Source organism: Amphiprion ocellaris, chromosome 4, assembly GCF_022539595.1.
Source record: "Amphiprion ocellaris isolate individual 3 ecotype Okinawa chromosome 4, ASM2253959v1, whole genome shotgun sequence".
NCBI classification, from domain to species: Eukaryota; Metazoa; Chordata; class Actinopteri; family Pomacentridae; genus Amphiprion; species Amphiprion ocellaris.
The window spans coordinates 30,329,686-30,346,237 of NC_072769.1; the positions used below are offsets into that span (position 1 = coordinate 30,329,686).

The 16,552-nt window shown below is 40.5% G+C and overlaps 2 protein-coding genes across 3 annotated transcripts; one reads left to right on the forward strand and one right to left on the reverse strand.

Moving 5' to 3' along the window:
- The first annotated feature begins 6,634 nt into the window (after window positions 1-6,634).
- LOC118470239 (protein Hook homolog 2-like) lies at window positions 6,635-8,076 on the forward strand. 2 transcript variants are annotated; one of them, XM_035947904.2, is made up of 3 exons: window positions 6,635-6,862; window positions 6,960-7,034; window positions 7,640-8,076. In XM_035947904.2, exons 1-3 carry the CDS (start codon window positions 6,818-6,820, stop codon window positions 7,751-7,753), a joined length of 234 nt encoding a protein of 77 aa, XP_035803797.2. In that variant the 5' UTR covers window positions 6,635-6,817; the 3' UTR covers window positions 7,754-8,076. The 2 variants fall into 2 exon arrangements, with proteins under 2 accessions (XP_035803797.2, XP_035803796.2); XM_035947903.2 differs by having other exon boundaries at window positions 6,641-6,862; window positions 7,637-8,076.
- LOC111568182 (bestrophin-2-like) lies at window positions 8,076-15,915 on the reverse strand. Its single transcript, XM_023269693.3, has 10 exons — window positions 15,688-15,915; window positions 15,276-15,465; window positions 15,079-15,173; window positions 14,167-14,400; window positions 13,439-13,593; window positions 13,258-13,335; window positions 10,913-11,065; window positions 10,731-10,811; window positions 10,355-10,509; window positions 8,076-9,474 (listed from the first exon to the last, which is right to left on the reverse strand). The coding sequence occupies exons 2-10, from the start codon at window positions 15,425-15,427 to the stop codon at window positions 8,730-8,732; spliced, it is 1,848 nt and encodes a 615-aa protein (XP_023125461.2). The 5' UTR covers window positions 15,428-15,465; window positions 15,688-15,915; the 3' UTR covers window positions 8,076-8,729.
- Window positions 15,916-16,552: the final 637 nt, after the last annotated feature.

Below are 16,552 nucleotides of genomic sequence, written 5' to 3' on the forward strand. Positions count from 1 at the left end.
GAATGTTAACCTTTTAAACTAGAAATGTTTTACTGATCGTGATCTGAAACGTAGAGAGCACATACAGAAACTGAAGCTAGAAGCTAAATGAATGAGTAAAGAAACAGCTAATGCAGATGTTTTTGTACAAAACAAGAGGGCAATGGTTTGAGGAGAACAAAAATAAGACATTTTCGTTTTTAAAGAAATGGTTTGGTCTGTAATTTCTTGCTGAGTGCGAGATACAAAGACTGATGGAGCTGGAGGCAGCAGCCCGTTAGCTTAGCTTAAAATAAAGATTGTGAACGGAGGTAAACGGCTCACGTGGCTCGCTCAGAGGAAACAGAAATCCTCCTACTTATACTCATACAGCTCACTAATGAAATATTTCTAGGTTGGGACCAGTAACTTTCCAGTCTCCACTGGTTGTTTCATAACTTATTCGAGTCATGAAACTGTAACTCTTGGAAAATTTCCAGTCTGAATGTTGGAGCTACAATGATTAATGGATTTGTTGTCAACTAATTCACCAAAAACACTATCAAAATTATTGTTTTAACTGTAGTTCTATAATCAGTTTACTGTTATTTTACAGATATTTCTTGTTTTGTTAAATTACAGATAATAACTTTGAACATCACAGTTAAAAAAGTGTCACTTCACATGTTAACTGTAAAAAAGGCCAAACTGTAAAAGTCCATAACAAATATCAATAGTTACATTTGATGATTTACAGAATGATTTAAATGGTTTATTTTTAAACATTATTTAAATAAGCAGATAAATAAATATAGAATAGCATTATTTTACAGATATTTACCATTATTTAGAAAAAAACATACATATATATTATTATATACATATTAACGATTGAAAAATACTTCTAAAAAGTTCCATTTTTTGTCAAATAACAGATAATATCTAGTAAAATTGCTGAAAAAAGTCTTAATTTAATGTTGATTGTAAAAGAAAAAAAATGGCCAAAACTTTACACACATCAAATGAATATTTTTATGATTTGTGGCCACAGTATTACAGTCTTGCTGTATTTAAATCAGCTAAAAATATACATTTTTACTAATTTACTGTTATTGTTTTGTTTTTGTTTTTTTTTTTTTTACAATTTTTGCACATTACACTATTACATTATTTTGAATGTCAAAATTCTCTGAATGAAACTTCTTAAATTTTCTGGTTTCTTTACTGTATTACAGTAAACTGAATATCTTTGCGCTGTGGATAAAGAAAAGACATTTAAAAATGTTATTTTGGACTTTGAGAAACACTGAGATTGAAAGCATTTTTTAAAAAGTGGCATGTTATTGACCAAATAACAAAATGCTTAATCTAGAAAACAATCGACAGCATTAATAACCTCAAAAATAACCGTCAGTTGCAGCCCTCCTACATGCTGAACTAAGCTTGTGGTCTGTAGCATCACATTTACTGTACAGAAACAAGAGAAGTGTAAATCTTTTCATCTAACTTTCTATTTTTATGTTTAGCTATTCAGTTAGCTTTGCATAAAAATGACATCTATGTTCTCATCTAAATTCCCTTCATAAGATAAGCACATTTCTCCAAGTATTGCCTCGTATTTAAAGTCACTCAGGAAGTAGTTTATCTCTGCTGCTTTATGACACAGTTATAGTCATTGCGGATACTTATCGAGCCTTCAAAGCAAGTTGGATCTTTAGTTGCATAAAAACCCAACCTTTAAAGCAGCATTTGGCTTGATTTCCTTTACAGTTAAAACTTGGTGGTCACAGTGAACAGTGTGCTTTATATTTGTCTGTTTATACTCAGTCACATGTCCAACAGGGACTATTTGGACAACAACTGTCCTGTTGATATGTTCCAGGAAAGTCCAGCATCTAAAATCCATGAATCACTTGATACACAGGAGTGTTTTTAGGGAAGGAAACATGTTCCATGTTAGTTAGCTGGTTAGACCAAAGCTGGTAACTAAGTCTGCATTCAAATATATTTGACTTTTGGTCAAATTTTACCTCAAATAAGCCTACAGCTTAGCTAAGCTCTACATACTAGTCAGAATAAGTTAACAACTTTTTTTAAATGCATCTCACTTTTTTTATATATATTGGGATTATTTTCTATTGCCCAATAATTCCATTAAGTTCACTTTATTTGAGTTTATGAACAAATCAAACATGTTAGCATAGATTCAGAAGCCTGGAATCATATTAGAATTTGTGCCAGAACTCTAAAAGATTATTTTATATTACAATTAAATTAATATCCAAACCTAAAATTTCACTTTGTATACATTTGAGCCAACAGTAATGAAAGCAACTTGAACCAGACTGATCACCTAATGACAGAAACATACTTAATGTCACATGAAAATCATCCTTTTAATCCACTTTCCTAACAATGAGCTGCAAATCTCCTCCCATTCCTACCTTTTGCTCCACCTCATCTTCAATAATAACATCTTCGGGTTGGTAATAACCTGCAGTCTGACTATGGAGACGTTGTCTGCCTGGTTTTCAGGTCTCGCAGGGGAAAAAAAAAAACATGTTGTTGCTGCTTGTGGCCGCTGCTGAAGCTCTGCAGCCCCAGACATAAACAGTGGTGTGGCCATGCAGAGGAAGCTGTGACCAACTCGTCCATGGCACTTAGGTGTAAACACTCTGAGGACTTTAAGACACGCTGAAAACACTCGGCTGTGGGGGAATCTGGCATTTGACACACCAGAACACGAGGAGTGAATCTGCGATGAGCTCACTGAATGTGGAGGTTCCAATCCTCTTCGCATCAAAGACTCTTCACCCACAGCTCACCTCTTTCCAAAAAAAACGATTACACCACGGACCCCAGCTTAATTTGATTTTAAGAAATGATCCTCTGGAACCACATCTGAGGAGATGGTTGTTGTTAAATATAATTTGGTACAGAATTATATAACTGATATGTGATGCCAGAAGAGTGAAACCCCCATCAGCATAGTTCTTATATGAGCATATTGTGTGCTCGTGGAAGAAAACATTTAATCTGAACCCCTAATATTCAACCCAGAGGAGACAAAATCCACCAACCAGCATCTCAAAAACTGTGTAATTAATAGAGTACATCATATTTTATCACAAGACATCAAGCTTTTTTCTAAAATTAAACAAAATGCAATAAAGATGTGACATCTGATGACAGATTTAAACACACACTTAAGCCCAACTGCAGACACACACACTTAACAAGCCTTCAAAATAAGTCTTTGTGCTGCCATCCTTCTTGATAACATTACGCTGTCAGACAGACCATTAACAAACAGTTGATTCATTCCAGATCAGACGCTGCTGATAAAGCATTTAAATGAAGCCTGTGTTTGTGTGTGTGAGACAGTGTGTATCAGACGTGGCTGATAGACAGACACACAGGCAGAACGAGACAGACAGGTCCTTGTGCACAGGCAGTACTGTTTCCAGAAGCAGGGTGTGTAAGACAGGGAGTGCCCGAAACACACACACACACACACACAGCAGACAAAAACAAATGTGAAAGTACAGGATTAGAGATGGAACAACAAACACTGACTGCACTGACTCCGTTTGCTTGAAAGGAGCCCATTAGATCTCACTACATGACGTGCAAATAAAGACGACAAGTTGAGGTTGTGAACATTCTATGTGTGTGTGTTTAACTTCACAAGCAAATCAATACTAATGCTGGTTATATTGTACATCAATGGTTTGTATTTGAAGTCCTCCTTCAGTCATTAGGCAGTTTCTGGGCGTTTTTGTTTGCTCCTGTCATGTTTTTACTCACTGAGGACTCATACTTCTCTGCAAATTAAAATCCTGCACCTCTCTGGAAACAAATGTAACCATGGCTAGAAGCAGAAAGAGCACAAAAATGTGTTCTGTGCAGTTTGACACAGTTATAATTCCTTAAATCATAATAAAACTGACAACGAAAGTTACGTTTCTTTGAATATTATTTTCACCAAATTTAAAAAACAAATTAGAGTCAACATGTGCAACATTTGTGCACATGTCCACAGGTATTATCAATGCTGGTAACTGCATATTATACATATTTTAGTATTTTTACTTTGTCTCCATACTTGCATCCTGTCTCTTTGTAAACACTGCCTGCAGTTCAATCCAGTTAAGTTAAAAAGTCCCTGAATTTTCACCACATGACAGTTGGTCAGAACTGAGGTATCTGTTTATCTGTTAATCTGTTTAATTCAAATTCTTTTTTTCTATTTCTGGTGGATTTTTAAATGAGACATGAAGAATAAAGTGGTTTTGATGAAATATCACAATTAGATATGAAATAGATTTGAATATCATAGATGAGCAGATCAAGGACCATTGGAACACTGACATTTCTATGAACTTTTAGTTTTTCCAGTTTTGGGCTCTGAAAAGTAGTCATTTTGGCTTTTTCCTTCTTTCTTTCCCTTTTAAACCACCAGTGAGTTATGGCACTCAGAGGGTTAAAAATTGACAAGTTAATCTCCACATTTTAAGTCTTTTTCCTTTAAAATAATCACTGCCTGCCTTAAAATGGTCTTTTAATGCGTTTAAACTGTTCACTATTTTAATGAAAACCTTACAGCTGTATATTTTTGACATATTTATATGTTGTTTTTTACTGTTGGTTAACCTTCTAGTATTTGTAGAACTGCAGCGTCTGTTGTCTATTTTTAAAAATTCAACCTTTTCAGTGACCAACTCCATCATCATGACACAGTGTGCACATCATGGATAATGTATTCATTGCTCCTGTCTTGCCTCTATTCACACACCGTATTCTCTATTTTCCATCAGTACTCTCTGAGATTTTGGCGACATCGCTGAATGTTCAGGCAGAAAAGAAGCACAAGGAGTCATAAGATCGGCCAGGTTTAAGAAGCATGTGGAGGAGAAAACAAACACACCAGCATCATTAGTACCTTAACTGTATGCTGAAATCTACCACAGTGAAAATTCAATTCAATTCAATTTTATTTATATAGCGCCAATTACAGTCAAATTGTCTCGAGACGCTTTACAGAACCCATATGCCTGACCCCCAGAGCAAGCCAAAAGGCGACAGTGGCAAGGAAAACACCCTTTTAACAGGGAAAAAAACCTCGAGCAGAACCCGGCTCTAATGTGGGGGACCCATCTGCCTGCTGGCCGGGCAGGTTGAGAGGGACAGAAGAGGTAGAAAGGTAGAGATAGAGGGTTACAGTTGGTGGGAGAACAACCACACATCCAACTTACGTGACCTACTGCACTTGGTGTGTTTCCATGCACGCAATTTCCTCTGCGATCAAAGGTTGTTACTGACATTCTAGGTGTGCTCACTTTCAGTTTTATTTCAAAACAAGATGATCTGGCCAAAGTCACCCACTTGCTCATATTTCTCACCCCTGCTGGCCATTTTCTCACATCTCTAACTGATTAAATGATGGTAAAAACTTTAAAAATAGATGTAACAAGCAAGAATTTCTTTGGATATTTATCGCGTTCCCTTTTAGAATTCAACAGAGCTTGATTTGTGTAATGAGCGGATGCCAGGAAACTGTGATGGAGCAGAAATCTTCCGAAATTTCAGTCTGTGATTCTGCGGCTCAGAAACTGCATCAGTAGGAGGAAGCTTTCACAACAGATGTTCGAGCAGCACTAGCTAACAGGAATCTGCAGCACTTCATGTGTCTGCTGTGGCCTTGTGATCCGCATCTCTCATAACAGAGTAAACATTCACAAGTTTCAGATTCCAAGAAACCTATCTGTGAAACTTTCCTTTCTTCCCACATTTTTTGTTTCTCTGTTTTTTGGTTTTTTTCTCTCTCGCCGTTTCTGTTTCAGGAGCGCACATCTTTTCCACAAAGTCCACAAACTGAAAGTACATGGTGGCCCTGTATTTGGTTTGATAGGTGAAAACACGCGTGTGGTAAACATGGTCTGATCACTTGTGAGGAGCTGCAGTAGATCTGAGTTAGTTTCAGTAAGCCTGCCTGCTGACCTCAGTCCTCCTGGTTCCAGAGAAACACACAGTTCTTTGAAAATCCTCCCCCACACTTGTGTTTTCACACTTAATGACAAAAGCATAAACCACATTTCCCCTGAAGCCAGCACAAAGACCTTTGTAAAAACTGACTGGGAGAGAGAAAATAGATGGACTCCAGTAAAAAAAAAAAAAAAAAAAAAGCTTCCTACAAGTAGCTGGACAGTTTCTCTGTTGGTTGATCTCTCCTGGTAATCAGATACTGCAGAGCTTTGATGCTGGTCAAGTGATAAAGTAGGGGAACTACGGTGTTTCTGGGTCACTGAAACTGGTAATGACTCGGTTAAACAGACAAACAAATGTGGAATAACTCCTGGATCTTTGTAGAAACATCAGAGCGGCGTGACACGATGCGGCTGACACAAGAATAAAAATTATTCCTTCTTATTTTCTGCTTTTCCAGGTTTTGAGCTCTATGCTAATAGGATTTTAACGCACCCAACTTTACTCCGCAGCGTTTTAACATGTGCCACGTCTACTGCCAAGCTAATTGCATTGTGTCACGGTTCTTACCTACTAATCCCCTGCCTGGTGACTGGCTGTCTAACAGTGAATGTGCCCGAGTCAGCAGGATGGCATCTTTGACTGTGGCGAGGAGCCAGAGCACTTAAGCCTGCAGCACCTCTCCATATTGTTCAATCTGTCACACAACAAAACCCGGGCCTCCGCTGCAGAATACAGCCAGGAGCAGCAGTGAGCAGCAGACAGACGGGGTCGGTCACAAGGCTGCTGCTGTTGCACAAGCCGGGCAGTCACGCAAATGTTTTCTTGGTTCTAGCTTGTTTGGATTTGTCCGTGTTGTAAACAATTTTGAATAATGAGCAGCAAGAAGGAGGCAGGTCTGCTGGCGGCTGCCTCAGAGGTGAGTTAGTCCAGGCTCTTTTTTGGGTTGTATTGGGCCTGTCATTTTATTTAGTTAATTTTATTTAGTGAATGACTCGAAACTGTCACAACTACAGGACCTTCAGAGTGATAAAACAAGGATGAGACAGGAACAAGAGGAGAGACTGATCCTGACTGCCTGGCAAAACATGGTGAGGGCATTATCAAAGAAAATTCTTAGAACTGGGTGCATAGATCTTTTTTAAAAACTTCACTTTAATTAGGGAATGTTTATCAGAAATGCAAGTAAATTAAAAAAAACAAAAGATATGTAGGGCCGTGTGCTGTGTTTGTGAATGAGATTTAAATCCACAAGTGGCTGTGTAGATTATACAATATCTGTTTTGTCAAATGTCAATCAAGCATTGCTTTTGTTGTGTTTGAGCAATCCTCACAGTTCCACAACAAACCTCCCACTTTACAACAGCTAATCTTTGCACTCTTTCACTTTTCAGTCCTTCAAACAATCAAAACCACCAACAAGGACTGGGCCTTGGTCTTGTTTTGACTCCATGTTGCCCATGTGCCCCTTTAATAAGACAGTAAAACATACTGTTTATTCAAAGCTGACATGGCTTCATGCCATGTGTTGAACACGATCAGATCTAATGGCTGCATCATTAGTGCTTGTATCGTTTGTGTCAGTAGCTTATATATAGCCTGAGGTTCATAGGTGTGGTAGACATGACTATAACAGTCAGTTCTGGTTAACAAATTATCCCAGTGTTTCCACTAAAGCTGTTGCCTCTTGCAGCAGAACAGCCTGAGTGAGGACTCCAGAGCTCCAGGCCTGCCTCAGTCTTTCCTGGCTAGACAGAGACAGTCCACCCAGGCCAGGAGGGCGCTGTCCCCCCGGCTGGAGCCCAGGTAGAAGCCCGGCCCACTCATGGCCAGAATGGAAATCAAGATTGTGGAAGAAAGTGGGGACTTTCTGTCTTCTTTTTTTTCCCATCACTGACCAAGGGATGTTTCACCATCTGTGCTGTTTTTGGTTTGCTGCTATCTCCCCCTGCTGCTCACTGTTGGTACTGGCTTTGTAAATAGGGTCAGGCAACTGTACCGTTTGTAAATAATCAGATTGTCTGCTAAATTCTTCACTGTATCATATTAATGTCTTTTTGGTGCAAATTTTAAAACACAGTTTTCATTAGTAGCGATGCAAAACAATGACATGTGTGATATGCATGTAAAACTGCTGTTTTCACGCTCATTTTATTCAGTATTTGTTTCAATGAAGCAGTTGAAAAAATACAAGATAATGCAGTAGAAATCATTCTATTCACAGGATTATTTTTAATAGTTGGGCTGAATAAAGTGAAGAAAGTCAACAATGAATGTTGTCTTCTTTTCAGCAATATTTCTTGTGCAAACTTTGTTTAATGCTCAGAGAGTATCACAGACTTTGTAGTAAACTTTCATAAAAGACTTGATATTCATTTGCAGGTAATCTGCAAGTAACCTAGATGCAGTGTTTAAAAAAACAGATCAACAAATCATCTCCCCCTGCTTCCAATGCCCATGCTGGTGAATGTACAGATGTTAGAAACACTCACAAAATGTCAGAATATTCCTTTACAGTTACTATTAGTGCCTACATAGCCACAAATTCCCAATTTCCCCTCATGTTTGATCTTTGAAATGCAGCTCAGTTTACAATTCAACTTCAACAATTGTTTCTATAACAAAATCAGGGACTGTTTTCTATAATAAACTAATTTCCAAAAAAACTGCATGTCCCCAAAGGTGCTGTCGTCTGAGAGTAAGATAAGAAGTCCCATTCCAGTGACTAATTTTAAAGCGTGCAGTGAATCAAGCATTATAGTTTAAAACACCACAACATCGTCCACCTAAGAGCCTGTGAGCTCTGAGCCCATGCTCACGCTGCGAAAACGCTGAGGTTCGTTGTAGGACGGCACAGTGAGGAAGGACATTTTGTTTCCACCAAAAGGAGGTTTGGGGATGGTGGGAACAGCCCTGTTTTGATTGATGGCTGGCTGGGAGCTGCAGTGCTCCAGGCTGGAATGGGCATCTGGGTGGAAGAGGAAAGCAGAGTGGTGACCAGAGGCGATGGCGGATGCTGGCCGAGCGGACGTCTCTCTGGTGGACTGAGGCGGAGGAGGAAGTACTGGAAGTCTCGAGGCCTCCCCCTTCTCTGATGTCCCTCCTCCTCCCTTCATCTGGCCCTCTTCCTCGCTCCTACCCTCCTCTCCGCTCACCTCCATCCTGTCAGGCTGACCTCCAAACTGAACCTCCAGCAGCGGCGTTCGGACGCTCTTCTCCTCCCTGAAGCTGCACACAGTGCTCTGGGTCTCCTGTCCAAGGCCAGACGGCAGAGAACCACCTTTGCCTATTTTACAGCTGCCCTCCTCCTCCTCATCATCACTGGCGCATTGGTCAATGCTGGGGGAGTGGTGCAGCCTCTGAAGCTGTGCTGAGGTGCGACGAAGAGCTCCTCCCATGAAGCCAGTTGGGGACGGGGCTGCATTGAGGAGCCGGTTGAAGAGGGCCATGTTGGGGTGGCGAGTGCCCGACTCTTCCAAGTTCTCAGCAATGTCCTCTAGAGGCTGGAAGTGCATCTCCTCCTTAGGAATCCTGCCAAGTATCAGCATGATAACTTATATTTCATGCTCCTGAAAATAGCAGAACACTACCAAATAGAAAAAAGTACGAGATGGGAAACATCCTACTTGTGGATCCATAACTGCACAAACAATAAAATCAACAAAACAATAAAAAGTGCTTAAAATAAATCAACTCATATAAAAGAAACGTCAAAATCACAAATGCATGAATGAAAATGTGCATCTGGACTGATATACACTAGCATTCAAAAGTTTGGGGTCACTTTGAAATGTCCTGATTTTTTTGAAAGAAAAGCAGTTTTTTTCCAACAAAGATAATATTAAATGAATCAGAAATACAGTCTCGACATTGTTAATTTGGTAAATGAATATTCTAGCTGGAAATGGCTGATTTTTAATGGAATAACAGAGGCCCATTTCAAGCAACCATCACTCCTGTGTTCTAATGCTACATTGTGTTAGCTAATGGTGGCGAAAGGCTCATTGATGATTAGAAAACCCTTGTGCATTTATGTTAGCACATGAATAAAAGTGTGAGTTTTCATTGAAAACATGAAATTGTCTGGGTGACCCTAAACTTTTGAACAGTAGTGTATATAAAATAAAAAAAAAAAACAGGCATGAAGATGTAATACAACCTTCATGATGAGAATGAGAAAACACATTGTAAAGTGATTCGAGTACCACTAAGGTAGAAAGGTGCTATATAAGTGCAGACCATTTACGATTTATACCGACTGTGTTGTGTTGCTACTCTTTCTCAGACTCTCTGACTACTTCACACGAAGAATACTTTTACTTTCACCACCCAGACTTTCCCACAGTCTGGGGGGATTCCAGCTGAAAGTGTGATAGCCACAAAGTCTGAAGGTAAAAACACAGAAACTCACGCCATGTCAAAAGTGGACCCCTGGAAGGAGGGTTTGCGGAGGACAAAGAGTGTGGCTGCAGTGTAGGGCGGCCGGGGGTTGGAGTCGTTCCAGTAACGATCTCTCTCCATCATCGGCAGATCTCCGTACATCTCATCCACCGCCATCATGGACACCTGCAGCACCAAACGCAAACAGACGCAAAGTATCCACAACGAAGAAAGGAGTTGAACTTAATGGCAAACAAGTAGAAAAATGCAGGATTTGTATGACTAACTGCCAATAAGACATGTAGGTAAAGATAAAATAGGAAATGCTATGAAGCAGTATCTGATAATATAGCCTCAGAATTCCCCAGTGGTTTCAGAAATAATAAAAAGAGCCAGAATTAAGAAACCTGGAAGTTTCTGTCTATCAGCCAGTTGGTCTCAAAGTCATCATCGTCTTCTCCAAAGGGGTTGATCAACTGCTCTGCGACCTTCAGGACAAGTATCAGAGAATATAACAGAGCTACTACTACAGAAAGCACTGATGGTCGTTGGCGCCACAAAAGAGAGAAAATGTAAAACCCTTTCTGACCTTGAGCCACCCTGCGTAGAAGAAGAACTGCAGCAGGGTGAAGATGGGCACGTAGAGGTCCAGGTCATGATCTGGATAACCCTGACTGGGATCCAGGAACTGCCGACCAATTAGACACACCAGGAAAAAGCTGTACACGGCCAAAGTCACCACCTGAGGGACGAATAGAGATAACTGATTACTTGCCATGTTTACCGCTTTATTAAAACAACCTGTCTCGTATTTGTTTAGATAGTAGACCTTTCTTACATGTCGTTGTGCCTTAATTAGAGCTGGGTTCCATTCAGATCACGGTTAAAGCCTCCGAACCGAAAGCAGGTCGTTTTTTGCTCCTGTTTTTTTTTTTTAACTCACTGTGATCTAATATTTCCAAAGTCCTGCATCTGTATGAAAACACCACAACTATGGCTAGACGTAGAGAGAACTCTTCTTTTCTCTTCTCTCTTCAGTATGACACAGTTATAATGAGTGAATGAAAGAAAAAATGAAAATAGAATTTTTTGATTATTTATTTTGCAAGAATTGGAAAAAATATGAAATGAACATGTGCAACACACAAGTATCCACAGGCGTTACCAATACTAGGAAAAATGATGGCTTGTCATACTACAGATATTTACGCTTTTACAACCTCTACAAACTGCGTTTTTCACACTAATCTGCATATCAACTCCAGTAAGACATTTCACCATGCTGCTCTCTCTTTGTTTCCCTACTTGCCTCCTCTCTGTGTAGACACAGCCTCTTCAACAACATCTGAATTTGGTCACAGCTGAGTCAATTATGACATCTCAGTTGCACTGAAGCACGGAATTGCTTGTTTACTTATTTTTCTTAATAGAATCTGGTGCAAAGTATTTATTTTGAGCAAATATTTTAGATATTTCTCATTTCAACATTTGCTAAGACCACCAAGATCTGCACCAGCAACGGGCATCCTTGTTATTAATACTGTAACATGACAAAATTTCTCAGCCTAAAACTGTGTTTCCTGCAGTGCTCATGATGGAACAAGAGCAAGACAGTCAGTTCTGTGCCAGTCTCGACGATCTCCAGTTTGTTCTCTTTGGTGGTCAAATGGTCATTTCAGGTGTGTTGTTGAGCCTCACTTCTCAGAGATCCTAACAGTGTCGCCTCTTTGATGTTGTCACTCAGCTGACAAATGGCGCCGGGCCATGTCTCCATAACAATTTGAGGTCACCACACACGAAGGAGGAAAGGGAATAATGTCTTCTCAGCAAGCTTGTTGCCCCACCCAGCCTGTTAGGCAGAAAGTTAACTGATGCGTGATGGAACACGTGTCACTTTGCGTGCGAATGTCGCTCAGTTCATAATCCTGTAAATGCAACAGCCTTCATTTAATATCATTAGTGGCTCAAAGGCTCATTCACCATTGTTTCACCTCATTTGACAATAGAGAGTGACTTAGCAGCTATTTAAATGAAAACCGTTGAGATTGACACCATTAATCTGTTTGTCCACAGCGAGACAGAGTCTCATGAAATCTGACCTGAATGGTACATTCCAGTAGAGGAACCAAAAATCATCCAGCTCAATCCTCAATTCTATAACCCTTTCTCTCAGTGCTTCCAGGTGAGCTTTTCAAAGCGGCTGCCTCACAGTCAGCCAGGTGTGTTTACCCTTCAGAGCTACTTCTGCTAACTCTAAAATGCTTCAAAGATCACCAAAGCTCACCAGATGTTCTACTGTTGGCTACAAGAGTGCCCACAAGAGGCTTTATGCCCTCCTAATATCTGAAAAAATAAAGATTAATAGGGTTACTTTTTTTTTTTAATGGCAACGTCCCTACAACAATAGGAGAATCCTTAGTGTCAGCCCATTGTGCCACTAGCATGACTAACGTCAGCATCAGCTTTAATGGGATGCCCACAGGTGAGAGCATTGTGGAAACTTTCTGCTTGAGTCTTCTTCTAGCTGAAGACTGAAGTTCAGGAGGTTCAGTGCCTTTAGCTGCATTTAAAGCTAAATGCAGTGAAACAGCATGTTTAGAACAGGACTAAAACCTGCACTTACAGTCATTGTGAAATGAGCCTTATTTGTGGTATTTTGAGATGAAAAACTGAAAGACATATTCTGTACATCTGTTATTAGAGTGGTGCACATTTGTCAGTATAAACACACTTTTTCCATTGCCTACAAGTTCAAGTTTAGTTGTCGTTTCAGTTGTAACAACTACAGTTCCACTTATGTAACGGTTCTTTGTGCCACATTAGAAAATGCCAGCCACAAAGCCAGACCAAATATTCAAAAATGAACGTGAGGTGTGTTCTACGTGTGCAAGAAAACCAGAGTTCACTTACAGATATGTAAAAGTCAGCACTTACCTGAGTGTACACCAGAGGCACACTGATCATGTCGTAATGAAACAACATGCTGCACTTTCCTCTAAACCCATTCAGCTCCTGTTCACACACAAATAGAGATTTGCCGTCTTTACATGTCAAATGGAATCTTCATAGAAACAGGGCCTGCAGTCTGATGGTGTGTGTGCTTGTAATACTGCACCTCCAGCAGTAGTTTCAGTGTGTGATCGTCTTTGATTCTGCCCTCGCAGCGAGCCACAGCAGCCAGGTTGGTGAACCAAATGCAGGGGATCCAGTATTTGTTATAAGGAGAGTGGAGACCCTCGAACTTCTTTCTTTCCTCTCTCGTCATAAATCCTGCACAAACAGCAGAGAAAACATTTCAGGCCTTGAGATTTATTTATTGCATTTGCAAAATGTGGCTCATAGAAAAGGAAGAGTGCCAATTAGAACTGTTTCAGTGTGTCAAGGAAAGCCTAAAATCATATTAAACATTCACTCTCTGTTTGCTGGACATAATTTCATGGTGCAAATCAAAGCTGCAACATGTTTAATTAAAAAAAAAACATTGAGGAGAGGATTGCTACTACAGTGTCTCATGATCTTGTTAAAGGCTCATGATAACTTCTTTTTATCACCAGGGAATTTCATGATGTGCCTGTCCTTGTGGCTTCTTTTACGCTCCCTGCTGTAGAGAATGTACAGGAGAGCAAACGTGATGTGAATGTGTGATTGATCACATCACAACGTTTCAGGTCACTCCTCCACTGCACTGTGAAAAAAGCCATTCTAACATATGAAACTCACTGTTAATTCTACTCAGTAAGAAGTGAATTGGCTTAGAAAAGGAGACTTTTTAGTGGCTTTTCATGGACAGCAATCACAGAGGACGCTGCTGGCTGAGAATATCACCACCCCCGTCCTTCTCACCGGCCTCGACCACATGGTCTATGGTGGGGAAGCGTTTGAAGACGGCGGTGCTGACAGAGCGGAGGATGAGCAGGGCTGACAGACTGGCGTAGCGCATCATGGTGCGTCTCAGCAGGCGACCTCGCTCATCGCTGCCCTGGAGGCCCCCCGATAGGACGCACATGAGCCTGTCAGGCAGCGGGATGCTGGTGTACTGGTTCCACCACCGGTTTACCACCAGGGTCACGTAGAAACCTGCAGGCGGTAGTGGAAAGAAGAGGCACAGGTGCTCACTGCTGTAGGCACAAGTTAGGCAAAGACAGGCTAAAAGATAGCTTTTTAAAACTTGCTAGCAAATACTGTCCTCTGGGTTTCACAAAGTTTCCAAGACTTCTAGTTTTTTTACTGCATCATTTCTCCTGAAATCTTACAGAGACTGAACACCTAGAGATAATGTTGACTTATCAAGCAGGTGTTTCTATGGATATAATTACATGGCAATGCTTTACAAGACAAAAACAAAGAAGAAGCAAGTGAACAAAGAAAGAACAAATGAAAAATACGTTCAGTAAACTCAGTGCAGTCACTCTGGCAAACGTATCTTTTTGAGGGATCTTTTTAAAGAAATATGTTCATACAAATGTCAACTACAGTGTTTTAGTCCCTCCTTCACCTAGGTCAGACATATATCCCAAATGCATTGTCTTACATATATATCCCTTTCTATTGTAAGGACTACTTCATAATCCTTTCAAACACAGTTCTTGAGGTCGACAACTGAGGGTTCTTGACACGATAATTAAAATAAAAGTAACTTAGGCTTGTACTATTTTGCAAATCACACTTATTTTAAACTCCAAATATGCAAAAATCAGAAGTGCGAACATGAGAATGACCAATTACATAGTTTACAAGAACACAATTAAAGCTTACCCAGCACAAAGGACATGGGGATGAGACTGGCATAGTCGTTACAATAGATAGCCAGCTTTTCAAAATACCTCTTCTGGTCATCATAGAGTAAAAATCTAAAATGGTAAAAAAAAAATAAGACATATCAAAAAAATGTTTATTATTAATTAAAGAATCAAAGCACTGAGTCTTTTCTAAAGAATTCTTTTCCTTCTTACCTGTAAGTGATACTGATGGCAGTGTACATGGCAAAGAAAGCCAGGAACTCTTTATACAACACCTTGTAGATGCTGCCTTTCCAGGCCAAAAGCAGCTTGGAGAAGCCACAGAATCGGGCGTTTGCAACTCTGGCTGTGTAGGTGACAGTCATTGGTGGCAGAAGAGTCACAGGTCTTGAGGAGAAAAGAGCTGGAGAAAGAGCGGAAGAAAGGTAAACCGGTGGGAACAAATGTGCGCCTCTAACAAGTTCAGGTGGAGAGTTTGTTGCGTAATTTACTAAATGAACACACTAAACAATTCTCTGGGCATCTTAGACCTAATTTATGGCACAGATCAAACGTTTTCTTACGTTGTTATACTACTGAACTAATTAGTAATGCATTTTCTTTTACAAAAACAGCATCTCCTTACCTTTTGTAGTCAATTGCTCAGCGCATCCCCGTGCGTAATTGGCACCGCTGGAGAAGGGAATTCACATTTTCACGCAGCAGTATCGTTCTCTCTCTGTGTTCGCCGGTGGTGTTTTTTCATAGAGCTCATAACTCTGACATCCCCTGGCGTCAGCTCCGTTAACTCGAGGCTCAGTCGGCTGCATGGCAGTAATCCTCGGTGCCTCCTCGGTGCGTCCAAGTGGTCAGTGCGCCCCGGGGTAAATCCCCAAAACGAGGAGGAGGAGGAGCTCGTTAGCGCGGCCCCCGACCGGGAGAGCGCGGCTCGGTGATGGACCACAAGCGACAGGCCGCAGCGCCGGGGCACAAGGAGCGCACAGGACCGAACAGTACAGTAGGAAATTATGAAACAGGAGCCGGTGGACCATGGCAAACTTTCGTGTTACGTGATATGAAAACAACAACCAATTCCCCGGCTATGGGTCTGTAATTACAACTTTTTGCAGCTTAAATGACAAACAAACCATCATCACAATGCAGGAAAGTTATGTCACTGAGTCTCTTTCGCTTTTGTTGAAGTTGCTTTTCTTGGAGAAAAAAAAAACGCAGTGGGGAGTGATAATCCCACTTGCTCGCATCTGGGCAGAATATTTTGCCATCAAACATGACTTATAGATGATATTCTAAGCAGAGTCGACAATGGATATTTTGTGCATGTCATGTTTTCTTCCCACTTTTACACTCTTGATTCTTGTTTGTTGGCCCTGAACTGCTTTGTCTGAAGGTCAACTGAGGCTTCATGCTCTGTCAGAGTCAATCTGCAGACTGGAAATGTGCTTCAATCCACTCCAATTAGTCAAAGGAATAACCACAATAAAAGCTGTGAG

Coding starts and splice junctions, on each gene's coding strand:
- LOC118470239 (XM_035947903.2), top strand. CDS start 6,818: ATGAGCAGCAAGAAGGAGGCAGGTCTGCTGGCGGCTGCCTCAGAG. Junction 6,863..6,959: donor TGCTGGCGGCTGCCTCAGAG/GTGAGTTAGTCC, acceptor TCACAACTACAG/GACCTTCAGAGTGATAAAAC. Junction 7,035..7,636: donor TGACTGCCTGGCAAAACATG/GTGAGGGCATTA, acceptor TGCCTCTTGCAG/CAGAACAGCCTGAGTGAGGA.
- LOC111568182 (XM_023269693.3), bottom strand. CDS start 15,427: ATGACTGTCACCTACACAGCCAGAGTTGCAAACGCCCGATTCTGTGGC. Junction 14,401..15,078: donor CCCCATGTCCTTTGTGCTGG/GTAAGCTTTAAT, acceptor TACCGCCTGCAG/GTTTCTACGTGACCCTGGTG. Junction 11,066..13,257: donor TGCCTCTGGTGTACACTCAG/GTAAGTGCTGAC, acceptor TTCGTCCCTCAG/GTGGTGACTTTGGCCGTGTA.